The sequence below is a fragment of the Tamandua tetradactyla genome, chromosome 12 (genome assembly GCF_023851605.1).
Source record: "Tamandua tetradactyla isolate mTamTet1 chromosome 12, mTamTet1.pri, whole genome shotgun sequence".
In the NCBI taxonomy this organism is placed as follows: domain Eukaryota; kingdom Metazoa; phylum Chordata; class Mammalia; order Pilosa; family Myrmecophagidae; genus Tamandua; species Tamandua tetradactyla.
Window position 1 is genome coordinate 81,160,532 of NC_135338.1, and position 19,455 is coordinate 81,179,986.

The window sequence follows — 19,455 nt, forward strand, 5'->3', positions numbered from 1 at the left end:
ATCTATCATTGTAGGTATCCATTGTTTTTTCCATCTTTTCTACTTTGTCCTTCACTCCCATAAGTTCTGTGATTTGTTTTTTCAGATTTTCTATTTCTTCTTTTTGTTCAGCCCATGTCTTCTTCATGTCCTCCCTCAATTTGTTGATTTGGTTTTTGAAGAGTTTTTCCGTTTCTGTTCGTATATTCAGCATTAGTTGTCTCAGCTCCTGTATCTCATTTGAACTATTGGTTTGTTCCTTTGACTGGGCCAGATCTTCAATTTTCCGAGCGTGATCCGTTATTTTCTGTTGGCGTCTGGGCATTTAATCAGATTTCCCTGGGTGTGGGACCCAGCAGGTTGAAAGATTTTTCTGTGAAATCTATGGGCTCTGCTTTTCTTATCCTGGCTAGTTGGTTGTGCTCGTGGTGCTCGTCTGTCTGCGGGTCCCACCAGTAAAAGATGCTGTGGCTCCTTTAACTTTGGAAAACTCTCGCTGTGGGGGAGGGTCACAAGCCGAAGCGGCTTGGGGGAGTGCCGATCTCCAGCCGGCCCGGGAATCTGCGCGTGGGGGGGTGGGGGCGCCGGCTGCCGCGGCTTGGGTGAGTGCCGATCCAAATCTCCCAGCCGGCCCGGGAATCCGCGCGTGGGAAGGGTCACTGGCCTCCGCGGCTTGGGGGAGTGCCAGTCCAAATCTCCCGGCCGGCCTGGTACGCCAAGCGTGGCGGGGGCGCGCCAGCCGCCGCGGCTTGGGGGAGTGCCTATCCAACGTTCCCAGCTGGACCGGGAAGCCACGTGTGTGGAATGGACCCCAGTTGCTGGTCTCCGCAGCTTGGGGGACCCCCGATCTAATTCTCCCAGCTGGTCCAGGGGGCCGTGCGTGGGGGGCGGGCTCCAGCTGCCGCGGTTTTAGGAGACCGTCTGTCCAATTCTCCCAGCCAGCCCGGGAAGGAGGGAAGGAGGGACTCTGGCCGCCAGCCGCCCGTGCCCGGGGAAGCACGCACCCCTCGGTGATCTCACCACTGCGGATTCTCCCTCCCTGTTCAGCTGTTCCAGAATGGGGTACGCTGTCTTTTTTGGTCTCTATCGTGGCTCCGGGAGCTGTTCTGTACCGTTTCTATTTCTTTAGTAGCTGTTCTGGAAGAGGAACTAAGACCCGCACGTCTTACTAAGCCGCCATCTTCTCCGGAAGCCCCAGAATACAAACTTTTTGATAGCCAATCTAACATCTCCTTTCCCGGTGCCGTACACCACCACCTTCCTGCCCTGGCTGTCCATCGTCCGCCCGGGGGAGAGCTGCCGTACCTGGATATTGGATTTTGTCAAATCCTTTTTTTAATGTCCATTGAGATATTCATACAGTTTTTCTTTTTATGTGATAAATTACATTGATTTTTCCATGTTCCATGTTTTTTGCGTTCCTCAAAAAAGTCTTACTTGGTGATGAAATATTTTCATTTTTATGTATTGCTGGATTCTGCTAAACTTTTATTTAGAGTTTCTAGTTTGCTTAATTTATCTTCAGCTTGAAGAATTTTCTTAAGATTATGATGAATTCTTTTCATGTTTGCTTATTTTAAAGTGTTTTTATTCTGTTTTCATTCTTGAAAGATTTTTGCTGAATATAGAATTCTAGTTTTTGTTGTTTGTGTTTCTTTCATCATTCAATGAGATTGTTCCACTATTTTCTGGCCTCCATGGATTCTGATGAAGGGTCAGAACTAATTCAAATTATTGTTCCCTTATATGTAATATGTTGTTTTTTCTAACTTATTTCAAGGTTTTATCTTTCCTTTTCAGTAGTTTAAGTATGACATATGTAGAATGGTTTTCTTACTATGTATCCTATATTGAATTTGCTGAGATGTTGAAATCTCAAAATTTGTCTTTCAACACATTTAGGCAATTTTTATCCATCATTTCTTTAAATGTTTTTCCTAACCTATTTTTTTCTTTCCTCTGCTCTGGAACTTCAATTACATGTATTTTAGACCTTTCTGGTATTGTCCTACACATCTCTGAGGGTCTGCTCATTTTTCTTGATTTGTTTTTGCTCTATTCTTTGGATTATATAAATTGTATTGATTTCTCTTCAAGTCAAATTCACTAACTTCTATCATCTCCATCTCTTTTTTTCTTTTATTAAAATTTTTTTTCCATCTTTTAAGTGCATCTAGTGAAATATTTTTTTCAAATCTTGTGTCTCAGTTCTAGAATTTCTTTTTTTGCCATTTTTGTCTGCTGAAAATTACTCTTTTTATTCACTGCAAACATAGCTTCCTTTCTGTTATAGAATGTAGTTACAGTAGTGGCTTTAAAATCTTGTCTGTTAAAGCTAACAGCTGAATTATTATTTGAGTGGAGCTCTGTTAAGTTTCTTTTCTCTCAAGAACAGGTCGCATTTACTCATTTCTTCACATCTTCAGTGATTTTTTATTGTACACAGACATTTTCAGTGTTATGTTTTATGTGCTTTAAATTCACTTGTATTCTTTCAAAGCTTCCTTTTAAAGCAATTAACTTTGTTGGGCTGAAACTGCAGTTCTGTTTGTTTTTTACTTGGTATCTCCAATCTTATTTCAGTTGTTTTATTTTTAACTAGGCTGCTGGGAGTCTGCACGCACATGTGAGGCTCTGGCATCAGCCAGAGTTTCAGATAGTTTATATGCTGAATTTGGGCTTCCTTTTTTTCTGGCTCTTTCCTTTTCTTTACGCTCTTCTCTGTCTTCAGCAACTGGTTACGCAGAACTCTGTCCTCTGGTTAAGGACAGCTGATTTTCTATCAGCATTGTAGCCATCTTGTGTGGCACCAACTGTAGCCTTCCCTCAATCTAAAAGTTTTAAAAATAGAAAACTCAGTACTCTTTCCTTCTCACAAATGTCAGCTCTCCCCCACAGTCTGTGTCCGCTTTTGGTCTCTCTCTAGTGCTTCCAGGTGCTTTTTATATTTTGTTCACAGTCAGTAATTCATGTCTGTGGCAGATTCACTTTGAGAGGTGCTTGCTGACATATCAGAAGCAGGACTATAAATGGTCTTTATGATTTTTATTGCTTTTTATTTTTCTTTAGTAAAGTCTTTTACCCACACTGTTTTTCCCCTCAGAAGTTATTTTTAGTACTCTTACTGTGTGCTTTGTGAATTAAGCTGCATCTTAAAAAATAAAATGAAAGCTTACATCTAAATAATAAATGCAAGAAAGTTTAAGAACATTACTATAACAGAAAGTTTTGGGCTGTTGGCTAGGATAAGTTGCTTTTAATGGAAATTATTGTAATTACACTTAAATTTGGAAGTTGAAGGACATAATTTATTAGTAGTTGAAAATGTTTGATAATATTTGCAGAAGTAATGTTATTTAGTCTGTGGGTTTGTTCCTGGTTCCTAGGTTTTTCTTTTTGTTCACAGTTCTTTGAATCATAAAAGCAAAGGATCTCATGTAGTAGCTAGTGTAGGAGTTGGCAAACTTTCTATGTAAAGGAGCAGATAATAAATATTGTAGGTTGTGGGTCATGCAATCTATGCTTCATGTACTCAGTTCTGCTGTTTTAGTATGAAAGCACTTGTAAATAAGATGTAAACAAATGAGTGTGGTTGTATTCAAATAAAACTTTTATTTATAAAAACAAGCAGCCAGGATCATTGTTTGTCAATTCCTGGTATAGAATACAACGAGCATTTGACCAGTTTTTCTTGAGTGGGTTTGCATAGTATATCTGCCTTTTAGTATAAACAGAAACATTAATCTCTGTGTGTTGGGTTCATATTTGGGTAAGGAAGGTGAGGGTTTCCCTCTAGAATGTTAAGAGCCTATAATGATCAAGGGTCTTCTGTTGTCTTTTGTTGAGAAGTAAAAGGATGGAATAAAGTTGGGAAATGCCAGGTCCTATCACATGCACTAGAATTGGAAGTTTGGGTTTAAGATTAGTTATGAAGTTGAATGTAATTTTATGTAATTCTCAACATAGACTTTTATATAAACAGTGGTCTAGGTTTTTACTAATATCCCAAAATGTACTCATTTCATGGTACACCAGATATATTCTTATTACAAAATAAAGTGATCATGGTTTCATTATCTCTGAAAGAGATTTGGTTTAAAGATAGCTGTTTTTTTTTTTTTTTTGGCATGGGCAGGCACCAGGAATCGAACCCAGGTCTCCAGCGTGGCCAGCAAGAATTCTGCCACTGAGCCACTATTGCATCACCCAGCTTTTAGGTTTTGTACTTAAAAAGTAAACTGAGTCATCAGTATGTTTTAAGAGCTTCAGGTGTAATTACGCACGCACATACACAGTTAAATGAATTTCACTACCAAACTAAATGCCTAGAATTTGGTTATACTTTGATATTGAGAGGACACCGATCTTCATGGATTTCTGTTCAATTTAAAGGGAAATTATTTCATGTCATAGAAAATATAACTGCCATTTCATCCACTTGAAATACTCTCCCCCGAGGTTATTTAGAAATGTTTCTTAGGTAATTAATCTCTGATTGACAGCAACTCAGAGTGTTTTAGCTATTTGGGACCCCTTACAATTCCATATAAATTTGAGTATCAGCTTGAATTTTAATGGGGATTACATCAAATATGTAGATCATCTTGGTCTGTATTAGCATCTTAAATGTGTAAGCAGTCTATGAAAAGAGGATGTCTTTCTATTTATTTAGGTCTTCAGTTTCTTTCAACAATGCTTTGTGGTTTTCAGTGTACAAGTCTTACACTTCCCTAGTTGTATTTATTCCTTAATATCTTATTCATTGATGCCATATAAAGGGAATTGTTTTCTTAATTTCATTTCAGTTTATTCATCGCTAGTATGTAGAAATGCAATTAATTTTCATATATTGATCTTGTATCCTGCAACCTTGCTAAACTCATTTATTAGTTCCAGTAGTTTTCTAGTGGTTTCCTTAGGATTTTCTATATGCCAGATCATCTCATTGCCAGTAGAATTAGTTTTACTTCTTCCTTTCCAATCTTGAGGCCTTTATTTTATTTTTCTTCATTGGCTGGACTCTGCAGTTAAGAGTTAACAACGTTAAGTACTAATTGTGAAAGTGAAGTTCTTATTTTGTTACTGATCTCAGGTAGAAAATACTCAGTTTTTTCACTGTTAAGTATAATGTTTGCTATGATTTTTTTTCCTAGATTCCCTTTACCAGGTTAAAGAAGTTCCTTTCTAGTTTTAGATTGTTAGGCATTTTTATCATGAAAGAATATTAAATTTTGTCAAATGATTTTTCTGAATCCATTGAGATTATGTTTTTTGGTACTTAATTCTGTTATTAGTGTGATTTCTTTTCGGGTTTTTTTTTTTTTTAAACATAACAACATACAAACATGAACATTCTTACCATATGATCATTCCATTCTTGATATATAAATAGTAACTCACAATATCATCACATAGTTGTATATTCATCACCACGATCACCTCTCAGAACATTTCATTCTTGAGATAAATTACTCTTGATCAGGATGTATTTTTTATTTGGTTCTGGATTTATTTTGCTAATGATTTGATATCTGTTTTCATTAGGGATATTGTGATGCTCTGGTCTGGTTTTAGTATCAGGATAATACTGTCTTTGCTGAAAAGAGCTGGGAAGTATTCTCTCATCTTCTATATTCTAGAAGAATTTGTGAAGGATTAATATTAATTCTTTGAATGTTTAGTAGATTTCTCTATGAAATTTCACTACTGAAATTTTCTTTGTGAGACATTTTTAAATTGCAGATTATATCTCTTTACTTTGTATAGGTTTATTGATATTTTCTGTTTCTGTTAATATTGTCAATTTTAGTAATTTGTGTCTTTCTAGGACTTTGTCCATTTCATTTAAGTTATCTTAATTTGTTAGCACATAGTTGTTAATGATATTTTTACAATCCTTCTAAACCTGTTTAAGAGCTATGGTTATGTTCCTCCTTTCATTTTTGTTTTTACTAATGTTTGTGTTCTGTCTCTCGTCAGTTTAGCTAAAGAATTGTCAGTTCTGTTGATCTTTTCAAAGAAACAACTTTTGGTTTAGTTACTTATTTTGTATTCTCTGTTTCATTTATGTTTTTTGGTCTGATCTTTGTTTTCTTCCTTCTGGTTGCTTTGAGTTTATTTTGATCTTCCTTTTCTAACTTATTAAGGTAGAAGTTTAGGTTATTGTTTTGAGAGCCTTCTTCTTTTGTAGTATAGGTATTTACACCTGTAAATTTCCCTCTAAACTAGTTTAGTTGCATAAGTTTTTGAATATTATTTTCGTTTTCATTCATCTCAGAGTATTTTCTAATTTCCGTTTGATTTCTTCTTTGATCCACTAGTTTGGGAGTGTGTTATTTAATTTCCAAAAATTCCTTCTGTTATCAATTTTGAATTTAATTCTGTTTTGGCCAGAGAACATACTTTGCATGATTTAGAGCTCTTTACATTTATTGTGGCTTGTGTTATGGTCTAACTTGTGGTCTTTACTGGAGGATGTACTATGTAATCTTGAGAAAAGTTTATATTCTGGTGTTGTTTGGTGGAGTGTTTCATAGTTCACCTGTAAGGTGTAGTTGGTTTATGGTGTTGTTCAAACATTCTATTTTCTTGTTGATTTTCTGTCTAGTTTTCTATCTACTATTGAAAGTGGTATTTGAAGTGTCCACCTATTATTGTAGAATTAACTGCTTCTTCTTTCAGTTTTGACTTCATGTATGTAGGGGCTTTCTTTTTAGGGCCATGTGTGTTTATAAGTGTTACGTTTTCTGATAGATTATTCATTTTATCATTACAAAATGTCCTCTTCATCTCTAGTAACTTTTTTTTTCAGTGTATCTCATCTGATGGTAATATAGCCACTCCAGCTCTTTTGTAGTTGTTTTTTGCATAATATGTATATCTTTTTCCATTCTTTTACTTGCAGCCTATTTATGTCTTTGAATCTAAAGTGTGTCTTTATAGTCCTTGTGCTTGTGCTTATATCATTTTCTCTCTACCTCTCTAACCCCTTGCCACTTCTCTCTTCCTTCATACCTGTAAAAATCAGAGTCACCACGCCACTTTTCTTAGCTGCTATTCCTTGCATTGTGCTCTGTGCAGATTATATCCTCAGAAAATCTGGGAAGTTTGTATTAAAGTAAGAATAATGATGCAAAATTCAAAGTCTGGTTGCTTGTCCTTCATTTTTTTCAGAAGGCTGCAGTTATTCCCTCCTTCAGGTCAGCTTCTAGCATAAGCTCACCCACCTCCTGAACTGTCCTCTTGGAAGCTGCTGCTCTTCCTCAGTGGCATGGGACACCAGAGCTTTCACTGCCACAGGCCATAGCACATTTGCTGTCAGTTGTCTAAGAGGGCTCCTCAGTGTGATGCTACTCCCTTCCTCTGAGTTCTAGTTCAAAAGAGCATAAGACAGGCCACCTTCCCTGTGTTCCTTTGACTCTAGTTTCCACAGCATTGAGAAAGAAGAGCACATTATATGAAAAAGAGAAAGCAGTAGTGAGGTAACTCAGAAAAGATAAAATTGGAAAGTCAGTGGCCTAGTGTGATTGTTTCCAGAGTCCATTGGGAACATACCTATAAGTTAGTCTAGGGATTTTCCACTCTGGTTGTACAGTAGAATCTCCTGGGGGACTACCACAAAATCTTGATGCTGGTGGTATATGGGAAACTTGTGTTTTATGCATGATATTTCTGTAAACCCACAACTTCTCTAATAAAGGGGGAAAAATTCGTGATGCCCAGTCCCACCCCAGACCAAATAAAGTAGAATCTCTGGGTATAGGGCCCACCACTGGCATTTTTTTTGAAGCTCCCCAGGTGTTCCTGGTATACAGCCAGGGCTGTGAACCATTGGAGTTCTCCTTGTGGACATATTTCTTTTGTTTAACCATATTCTTCTGTCCTTGTGTTTTTTCTTCTCCTCTAAAATACCTCCTCCTATCCCATAAGGAAAACTCTCATTACCTTCAAGGAGACCCCAACCTCTTCCTTCAGTAAAGTACATTTATATATGTATAGGGAAACATGTATCAGATTTGAAGTTAGAACACTTGGTTATAAGATCCAAGTTTACTTCTTACTAGTTTTAAGATTTTAGAAAAATGTGACCTAGTGACTTACCTATATTTTAAAGAAACTACATGCCTTTCTTACCTTACATGTTGTTGAAAGACTTAGAACAAATGTTAAGAAACTATTTTACAGCTCTCTATACGTGTAATAAGCAGTGGCAGTTCTATTACTTTTTTTTCTAACTTGATGTAAATTTACTGAAATAGTCCTTATCTTCTGACCTGCATGGCTGCTGGCCATATTGAATTACTGGCTTCTGTTCTTTCCAGAACAGCTTCTTTCCAGCCAGTGGTGGTTGTCTGTCAAATCAGTTTAGTGAGGTAATTTCATGCATTCATGTAATGGACATATTCTGTGCTAGTCACTGTTCAGGCTCTAAAATTCAACATTCAACAAAAGTCAATCCATCTTCTACCTTTACCCTGTCTTTGGCATTAAATAAACAAACAAATATAAAATTATGTCTATGTTAAGTGCTAGGAATTACAAGTTTATGATGGGGATATTTAACCTAGGCAGGAAGATCCAAAAAAGACATTCCTGAGAATGGTTGGGCTAAGGAAGTAGGAAAAACTATTCCAGGAAATGGGAATAACATGTACAGAGATACTCTAGATGGGGAGGGTGTTCATTAAGCATGAGGAATAAATGAAGAGCAGTGAGGGCCTTGTAGGCCATGTATAGTAGGTTTGTCTTCAGAATGGAAAATCACTCACATGGTTTGAGCTGAGAATTTGACCTGAGCAGATTTGAAGTAAATCTTCAAGTGAATGTTAGAGTGCTGTTCTTAAAACTAGCCCTGTGCTGCTTTTTTTTCTTTTTCTTTTTTTTTTAGTTTTTGGCACGTGGAACTTTATTTTTTAGGTTATCTTAGTTAATAACCTCAAGAGTTATTGCTGCTTCTCGTGCTTCATTTTGATATTTCCATAGGCTTCTGCAAACTGAGAGCTTGCTCAAATTAAGAAAAGTTTTCTGCAGGTTAAGTAATTCTTATTTAAGGTAAATATCTCAAGTGTGGACTCACATCTTTCTAAGACTTTCAGAAAATGGAAGAGTTTTTGTAACAAGAGACACAAAAGACACAGAAGACTGTGTCTCTACCCAGGTTGAAGGAGACATTTGTAGGACAGAATTCCTGGCTTTGTTCTAGAAGCAAACACTTGAGTATTTTTTTAAGTCTGCATTTAAAAATACCTTTCCAGAAATGAAGGCTTAGAATGTGCTGCTTGTTTTAAAGGTCAGCCAGACAAATGTAGCAGCAGTGCCATCTGCACTCATACTGCTGCATTTGAGTCCTGGATCCAAGATTCATGCAGCAGTGATGGCCAGCAATATGGTTCTCCATTTCTTGAAATCCTTCACTTTACTTTTTCTATACAAGCTGGAGGAAGTGCACTGAGATTTTAAATGTCATGCGTTCATGTGAAATAGCAATAAAGGAATGGGTTTGTACTTGACCAAGGTTTGGTCAAGTACAAGTAGAAGCAAATACTCAGGCATTAAAAATAGGTCAGGTGGGGCAGGCCATGGTGGCTCAGCAGACAGAGTTCTCGCCTGCCACGCCAGAGACCCGGGTTCCATTACTGGTGCCTGCCTATGCAAAAAAAAAAAAAAAAAAAAATAGGTCAGGTGGGTCATGAACAAGGTTACATACAGGGACTCTCAGGAAGAGGAGGGTAGAGCCTCAAAGTTGGCCCAGAGCAAGGCTGTAGGTAAGAAATATGAGTACGTGGCCAGCAGGTACCTAGCCCAGGAGTGGTCATTTCTGAGTTAAAAGGGACCAGATTCATCATGACAGTAATTAGTGTGCGTTTTTCAGCCAGAAATCCTCTGAAAATATCTTGAGACCTTCTCAGAATAGATGCAAGACTCTACCAACCACTATCTGGATTGGAGCTCAGGGCTCCCAGAACTGAGATATCTTTCTAAGGTGTGAAACTACACTTTTGAGTCTTTGAAAATCCTCAGATATTAGTTTTTCTTGAGTAACTTATTTTGTTTTAAATTCCCAAAAAGACATCACTAATTTATGCTGTCTGGCTTTTCTACAGCCTCTCTGTATCTTTTTTATTGATGTATCCAGTTTTTCCCAATCCCTGAGTAAAAGTCTTAAAATAGTTCAGTGTCCTGTGGTGGTATTTATACATTTATTGTTTTATCTTTCTGTAATTTCTCCTTACTTCCTTGTGCAGTTCTAATTCTAGAACCTATTTTGTGCTTTAGAACCTATTTTGCTCTCCTCCATATTTTCTGGAGTACATCCAGTTTATATATATCTATAAAGAACACCAACAAAATTAGATTTAATGTCATTAATAGATTTATTCTATGAGAGACATGACTATGGGATGCAACAGATGAGGGCGTTTTTCTCCAAAGTGTTTTCACATTACTTGCAAGGTGATTTATCAAGCAAATACTTTACTATTCCTTCTCTGTATGATTTCATATATTCCATTCATGACTATTCTTATATTTTGAATGCTTCAGGAAACACAAAAGCTGGCTCAACAAAATTATCACATTACCTGCAATTTCTTCCTTGTGTGAGTGACCAGCCATCCATTGGCAAGCCCTGCAGGAGCTGCTTCCTCTTCGTGGATCATTTCAATTACCATGCTTATTACATCCTTGCTCTCAAGGTTTGCCAAAAGGATCTTCCAGACCTATGGCTGAAGCTCACACAAAACCTAAACAAGTTACACTTCCAGGCCCTAGGTTTAGCATACCAGAAGAACATACTGTTCTTTTTATTCTTTTCTAATCTCCAAACATCATCGTATCTGTGAAGACAGTATTTTTGATAGTTAGATGGACGTCAGATTTCCTTTGTAGTCCCTACAGAGGATGCTGCCATTTCAGAAGCAGAAGCAGCAGGAATTGGGGATTTGGAGCACTAGAAGGAGGTACCAGTATTATACCTATCATGGACCACAGTTCACTCATGAAAGGTTTAATGTCGATGGACACTTTCCATGCCTGAAGATGCAGTCAGTTGTACTCATATCATTTAGACACATATGTTCTGTTTCACGGTGTTTGGAAGTCATGCTTGTTCATTTCCATTGAATAACTTGCAATGAAGATAGAGATTCCACGTGAAGGAAGGAGGTTCCATTTTGCTTTCAATAAAGGTACATCTCTTTTTTCCTTTGTGGATCTCAAAGTGAAGGGCCATAGGATCTGAGTTCCAACTTTCAGTTCCCACACCTTCACACTAACCCTTACTCCTGCCTTTCGTGGCCACGTAAGGCAATGAACTCCTTGTTTTTTTACTCTCCACAGGCTCTAAGCATCCACTGCGTCAAGACTTCTAAGGCCTAGTTAGTAGGACTGGAATTTGTCCTCCATTGTCCAGAAAAAATTGTGCAGGTCTGAGTCAGCTGCTCCTCCTTCCTCTGCTGCCTGCTCTGTGGGGTTCATGACTGGAGGAGCATGTCCCTGGGCAGCCGGGGGTCAGTGAAGCTTGGGGCCTACGGCTGTTCCAGGTGGATGGCACGTAGCACAGTGGCCATGGCCAAAAACCTGGAGAACTCCAGGCTTTGAGGGCCGGCGGCTGGGCGGCAGGGTTAGGGCAGAGGATGCCTGAGGTGCACAGTGGGCTGTGGGTGCTGGGTGCCTGCTGTCTGGCCCGGGCCAGAATCTGGGGTTCCAGCTGCCTTGGTGCCTGCTTTCCCCCAACAGCGACATCTGGCTCTTCTTCTCACCTTGTCTGCCTATCTCTGTTGTTGCTCTGTGCATTTTTTAGAACTTTGAGTAAAATTTATTACGTTTCTGATTCATTATAACATTTTTATTAAGAGGATTGTTTTGAGACTAGCTTTTATTACGTTTTCATGAATTGGTGGGTATTTGCATTTTTTGTCAGTAAGCAGGCTACTACTACTACCCATCATAGTTGAAGGTTTTTGTAATGGTAGGACTAGGCAAAGATCAGTAACCTTTTTTTTTGGTCCTAGAACCTGGTTGTGTAAAAATTTGTTCAAGTTGAGCTGTAGATATTGAAATTAAGGTTTAATGATGACAAAGTTTTTGTTTGTTTTACATGGGCAGGCACTGGGAATCGAACCCAGGTCTCTGGCATGGCAGGCGAGAACTCTGCCACTGAGCCACCATAGCGTGCCCAGTGATGACCAAGTTTTAAACTGATAGAAAATTATTCTTTCCAAAACACATTAACACTTTTTGATTTTTTTATATTGATGACTTTTTTCTCCCCTTTTAACTCTAATATTATATTTTAAAGTTTTATTGCCAACTAAGTTATAATTTAAGTGTAGAGGAAAACTTGATTTTGCTTTGTGGAATATATTTTAAAATAAATAGATTGCATTATTATTTTGAGATTAAAGCTGAACTCTGTTTCCTGCCCTTACATAAACGATATCAAAGGTATTGATATTTTCTAAAGGAAAGAATATAGTTTGTTTCTTTTCCAGAATACCTTTCAATACCATATTCAACTCTGTGTTTGGTAAATATCTGTCTCTGATAAATGGCTGATGGAAGCACATTTCCAGAGAGAAGAAAAATAGACATTTAAAATTTCTTATAAAGGTATGGTATTTCGTTGGTACTATGTTTAAGATGGGAGATGTACTTGCCTTTTGCATATGCACACCTGAGGAAGCATTGGCATCTCTCAGAGGCCTGGAGTGGTTCAGACTGCTGAAAAAGACCAGATGCTGTGATGAGCCTTTTGTTTCCCAGGAGGATGTGACGTCCCCTTGCAAAGACAGTGTCTCCAAAGGGTTCATTGTGAAAGCAAAACCATGGCATGTTATAAAATATTAATCTGTAAATAATGAAACACAGCATAGCATAGTAGTTAAGATTGTAGCCTCGGGGTCAGACTTCTGTGGTTCAACCAGCTTAGAACCCTAAACTTTTTTAGCCTCTGTTTCTATATCTTAAAAATGAAGAACACCACATTGTAGTTATTGTTACTGTTGTGAGGATGTAAAGTGCTTACCCTGCCTGAAACCTGGTCATCTCTCAGTGAATGTTCCTTCTTAATATCTTCTTTGTTGACATGAAGTATTCCTTCTCGATCACTTGGTGACTGTGCACATTTTATGGTGGTAGTTATAGCTCATGCAAGGGTATTTCTCTTTTTTAAAGGAGAAATTGTTGTAAATGAAGTCAATTTTGTGAGAAAATGCATTGCAACAGACACAAGTCAGTATGATTTGTGGGGAAAGCTGATATGCAGTAACTTCAAAATTTCCTTTATTACGGATGATCCAATGCCATTACAGGTATGTTTTATTTATACACTGTTTAATTATATCAAGGTTTTTGATTCTAAGCACTACGTATTGTTATATAAATCACAGGTGTGGAAAAGTTTTGATAAAGTTATTAATACTGATTAATATATTGGGGATGTGTTATTAAAATCCAAAATAAAGTTTAAAGAGAATGTTGGAACTTACGGAATAAAATTAGTGGGGTGGTTTTAAGTTATATACTTTGTTTAATCTGCTTATAAAAGCAAAGATATCCTTAATTACTAATCATGAAGATAAAAATTTAATTATTTAACCAATTTTATAAATGTTGCACATTTTACTGATTTCATGGTATTTTTATTTAATTAGTTATTTTTCCAAAAAATCAATTCTACTTTCTAGTGTATAACTGGAATGGAGAAAAATAAATTTTTTCTTAATAACTCTTGCTGTTTCATATTCTTACTGGGAAACAATAAATTAATATAATTTTGGTTTTTAAAAATTCAGGCATTCATTTAATTAACTTTGAAATCCTGAACTTATCCATATCAGCTCTTACTTTATTTTGATTTCTAAAGTATGGTACACTACCCTACCCACCCCCAGCTCTTTCATTTATAATAGTTAATTGTTCTTCAAATATTTAGTTATTAAACTTTGAATTGATGGTTTCAGTTGAATATATGTGTATTTCATAAACTCAGTCATTAACTTAGTATAATATTTACTGTATATTTGTGTGCTTATCACTATCTTCTATAAGTATTTTAGAGAAACCTAGTATGTAGGGAAACTAGCTTATTTAAATGTAGTCTAGGGTTTTTCATTTTGCTTTTAGCTTCACTGAATTCCCTGGCCCCAGGCTTCACAAAATTGAGAAACATACCTGGCATAACTTAAATCCAGTACTACTACTAGGGAAAAATCACTTAGACCAGTGCCCTACTGACTGCAAGTTCAGAGTGTCAACTCTGTCCTCAGTTTGAAAATGAGCATAAAGTTTACTTAATAGGTAAAAAAAATGAGCTGGAGTTTACAAAAGCTTTTTCAGAGCTTTTTCTGCTTTGAGAAGATAGTTGTTTTCTGCTATAAAATGTCCACATTGTGAAAAATAAGCCATAATTTTACCCATTAAAATCATATGACATTAAGAGACCCTTTTTATTTATTATTTTGGTAACTATTCTGCATAGGCAGAACTAGACAAGCAAATGTTTTCCCTATGCAGTGATTGACACCTATCTTGAGTATGAGTAATGGTATTGTGGTACACATTTTAACCTAATTTCATCTCTTAAAAATGTGTGGGGAGAAAGGTAGGAAGAATATAAGCACAACATATGTCTTTCACTCTACCCTGACTCTGCTATTAAGGTATCTTCTAATATGCTATATCCTTAAAGTTGTAAAGGCTTTTTGCTATTTTTAGAGATAGTCATCAGAATTTATCATCACATTTAAAAGTAAGGCTTTTATTACCATGACGAGGTTATTGGGAAAAGAATTAATATGAATATAACTTTCTTATTTTCAGAAATTCCATTATAAAAACCTTCTTCTTGGTGAACATGATGTCCCTTTAACATGTATTGAGCAAATTGTCACAGGTATGTCATTTTCTTTACTCGGTCTGTGTAAGTTGAAAAGAAAAAGAAATATAAAATGTTGCTTTAGAAAATCAAGTCGCATGTTAATAAAACACATTTTAAATATTCTACCAAGAAATATTCTAAAGGAAAGGGTATAGTTTGTTTTTTTCTCCAGAATACCTTTCAATACCATATTCAGCTTGTGTGTTTGGTAAATATCTGTCTCTGATAAATGGCTGATAGAAGCAAGAAATATTGCTTGAAGAGTCTTACCTTTCAAAGATTTGGGTTGAACTTTTATTTCTGTAGATTTACTTTCTCTGTTTTTTTGTGTTCCAGGAACATTATGAAAGTAAGAGGAATTATTTTTAAATGGAGCTGTAGAATATATTTAAAATATTTTCTAAATTTTTTACACTTTTTAATTAAAGTTGTAACGATTAAATGTGTCCAGATGGTGGTGCTTTTATGCAGAGAAATCCTTAAAATATCTTCAAAAACAAGGTTAAAACAAATTTCCCAAAGTTCTAGATACTGTAGACAAATGTAAAAAATTCCTGAGAAGTAGTGCTCAAGTGATGGATGCCCTTCCAATTTTTTCAGCAAGAATTTGTTAAAATATGTAGAGTGAGTAACATGAAGTTTTACAAATTTTCTTTTTTTTTCTTTAGTAAATGACCACAAGAGGAAGCAGAAGGTCCTAGGCCCCAACCAGAAACTGAAATTTAATCCAACAGAGTTAATTATTTATTGTAAAGACTTCAGGATTGTCAGATTTCGCTTTGATGAATCAGGTCCTGAAAGTGCCAAAAAGGTAATACTGTTAAGTTTTATCGAGTTCTAGACTCTGCGCTACATTTACCAATTTCATCTCTAAATGGAAATTGTCACTTCTCAATTGCTTAGATTTTTTAGCGGTTATCAGATATCTTCGTAAAGTCAAAGCCATGAATGTTAATGGAACTATTTGCTTGGAGTTTATGGCTGCTCTGAGGTATTCTATATAAGTTTTATTTGTTCCTAAAATATTAAAGAATATCATATGGGAATTAGCATCCCTTTTAAATTAAAACTGTTTCCAACTAGTTTGTTTCTTGGTAAAAAAGTTTGAGAAGTCGGAAATGTACTGTAGTTGAACTTTGGTAGAACTTTTCATTCAGTACCTTGGAACTTTACCAACAGACTGAAAACTGACTTCAGTGACATGAGGGTTAAGTAAATGTATTCTCTTTTGGGGAATGTTTATTGCCTACTTGTGAAGTATATTTCAAGGGTAAAAGTCCACTTCTTTGATTTCATGTTTTGGTTTTGGCGGAGGAATAAAGCTGATAGACCCAGGGCCTTTTTGTTTCAGACTGTGGTGCAGCAAACTCAGAGAATAAAAGCAATTTCCAGAAGAAAGCCTATTCCTATATATTGGGAATAGAGGAATAGTGTCTTTGAGAAATAGAAAATTGCTTTCTCTCAACAAATGAGGCAGCTTTTCCTCTAGCAAAGAAATGGATGCATTTGTTTTCTGTGGTATGGTTAATAGGCTTAACCGCAGTAAATTTTCTGTTGATATTGAAAAGAGATTCTCAAAAAGATCTTAGCACAGCTGTCTTCACATATTTTGGCAAGGAATTGGTACATAGGTTTTTAGGACTAGAGCCAACTATTTCTTCACGGGAAGGTAAACATAAGGTTACTATCTTAAAATGTGTAACCACTAGGGCTGACTAGCATGGTGGCAGTGGTCTATTTGGCTAACAGTTTTCAGGTAGAGTCTGGATAACCATCTTCTGTCATGCTACACTTGGGAAAATTCAGCTGGATAACTTTTAAGGCCTTTTCAGCTATTAGATTTTGTAGTTTGTGATTTTGGTATTTTGCCAATTTGAGACACCTATTTTTATATATAAAGTCTTTAGAACTAACTGAGCAGTAGACTGTATATTAAATGCTCTAGCCAAGCTAATCACTTGAACATATATATACTTATAACTTAGTTAAAGCATCAAGAACCTGCCTATTAAAATCCTTTAACTTCAAGGTGTATTGCATCTCAAGAATAGGGACACCGTGGAACTCATGAGATGAGTTAGGACAGGATTTTTTTTTTTTTTTTTTCTTTGTATGCTGTATGGCAGGGGTCACATTTCATTCTTTTTCTATGTGAGTATCCCCTTATTGCAGCACCATTTGTTGAATTTTTGCTTTTGTTTGCTTTTTCGTTTTTTTGTTTGCTTGTTTATTTGGGAAGTTCATGCGCCAGGAGTCGAACCTGGGTTTCCCACATTGCAGGTGAGAATTCTATCACTGAACTACCCGTGCACCTCAGGACAGAATATTTTTAAAGTAAGAAATTGATAAAATTGGCCAAGTAGTCTTTCAGAAAGCTAACATCTCTCCTACTCCGTTGTATTTTTTAAGAGGATGCTATTTCAGAGGTCATCTTAAGTGGAAGTCATAATTATTTGGTATAGTTCTTGAGCCCTCTAGAGCATTTGTTGGTGATTTATTATGTATGAGGCACTCTACTAAGCTTTCAAAGATACAAGGATAAGATGTAGTTTCTTGCCCTATGTAATTGAGGTGAACAAATGAAAATTAAGTAAGAGTATAAAGTAGAGTATAAATGATATTTCCACATTAATGATTAGTTGCCAAATGAAACAAATAATAAGCACTCTGGGATTCTGGATATTCCTTGTTTTGGTGTGCTGCTGTGAGTGAGTTAAGGGGACCTCATTGAACTGTCTACACAAAATAGTTCATCTTTTTATGCCCTTTCCCAAAACTAAGTTTCTGGCAAAAGTCCTTTCCCCCATTATCTTTCAATATAAAGAAGCACATTACCTCAGGCCAGGAAGAAATACTCCTATCTTTTGAGTTGTATGGTCGTAGAGAGGAAAAATGACAAGAGAAAAATAGAGGTAAAGGGAATGCAGATAATTTTTTCCTGATTTACTTTTTTTCAGACACTAAAGGTTAAGTTATGTGGCTCTCAACATTTAAATGGTATTTTGAGTTAAAAACAAAACTTCTAGTGTATTCTTTTATTTCAAGTGACCGTTTTTATCTAAAATTGGACAGCAGCTGGAAAGTTATGGCTCATTTTTACCTCCTGGAATCTGAGTCCTCAGTTTTCTCTGAAAAAATGCTTTAATTTTACAAGTTTTCAAATGACCAGATGCATGTTTGGCATTCTCTGGTAGGTGAATCACTGATTAGTTTTGAAACACTAAAAGCGTTTGTGTTTCTTTTTGAAAAATGAATTCTTAAAATGCTAAATTGGTTCACATTTTGGTAAATGTTGCTCTAAAGCCTTCTAGTAGTCTCACTGGTATTGCCTAAATTGTATTATGATAAAATTAGAATACTTGTGCAACTACATCCAAAAACATTCATTTTCATTATCCTTGAACTGTCAAGAGAAAATAAGGTTATTGGTGAAAGGACTACAAGAAAGCTGGAATTTGATAATACAGAATTGGACATGTAGCCTTATAGCAACATTGAGCTTTGAAGAATCTTTGTTCAAAGAAGAGGGGTCAAAAAAGCCCAACAAAACTGTTTTTAATGGCATCACTTTTTAAAAGAAGTATATAAGGATGGTAAGTTAAATACATGCTTTTTATCTCACTCAGTTCTCAAATTATTTGGCCTCTTGTGAACCACTTATTCAGACATATTTTATAGAAGTGAGAAGTCAGCTGATCAGTTTAAAGAACAAGTTGGCATTTTCCTGACCTGTCATTTTTACCTCTAATCCTTGGTGGCTTTCTTTCAGACAGACCGTGGTAATATAGGAAACCAGTTTTGTTTGCAGTTATGATAGAACTTGATAAGGTCTGAGGTTTTAAGTGTCTCATAGAGTCTCCAATGCTTATGCCACCAGCCGGCCTTAGGGAAGAAATCATCAGTGGGGGGTACTTTTTTGCTTCTATCCAGGGAAGAACATCATTAGCCTTGGTCTAAAAATTGGTTCAAAAGAGATTGAGCTTACATTTTTTTCCTACAATAAAATATTTACTGTAATTTAATGTTTTTAATACCAAGATTTTCTTAGTTTACTTGGTTTACGATAACCAAGGCAAATGAAGTTTACCTTCAAAGGCAATTTTTAAGGATTCAAGGTTGTACAAAAACATTTTTAATGCTTGGGGAATAATTGCAAAATTATAATTTTACACAAAAACGAGACCTGAGTTTTAAGTCTTAAGTCTTTCAAACTCTTACTAGTGGTGGAAGTTGGGAATGTAGATGTAAGCTTTTTAAATAGTATGAATGAAAGAAAAGAATACCTGGCTTTCTTCCTCTTCTCAGAATATTCCACAATGACAGCATGAATTTAATCCAGATATACAAGTTTTTATGTGCCTTTGTCTATGTATGAAAATATACTCCTTACTTAGGTTATACAATAATAAGTTATACACACTTGTTATTATACTTCCAGACAACAAATTTAGTTCAAGTCGTGCCCACTCTCAAATCAACCACTGTGCAAGTTATTAAAATCAATTTTGTTTCAAAGTATTTTTTACAGTCTTCTTTAAATGTAGATGCCACTAAGCATTGTTTATTTCCTAACCTTTATGAACGTGATGTGCTATTTT

General features: G+C 36.1%; 1 protein-coding gene across 1 annotated transcript in view; it reads left to right on the forward strand.

The window, feature by feature from the left end:
• Positions 1-19,455, forward strand: part of MTMR10 (myotubularin related protein 10) — a 71,186-nt gene that overhangs the window by 22,561 nt on the left and 29,170 nt on the right. The window contains exons 3-5 of the mRNA XM_077124006.1: positions 13,153-13,289; positions 14,800-14,872; positions 15,526-15,668. Of these exons, the coding sequence (XP_076980121.1) occupies positions 13,153-13,289; positions 14,800-14,872; positions 15,526-15,668 (353 nt within the window). The remainder of the gene's footprint in view (positions 1-13,152; positions 13,290-14,799; positions 14,873-15,525; positions 15,669-19,455) is intronic.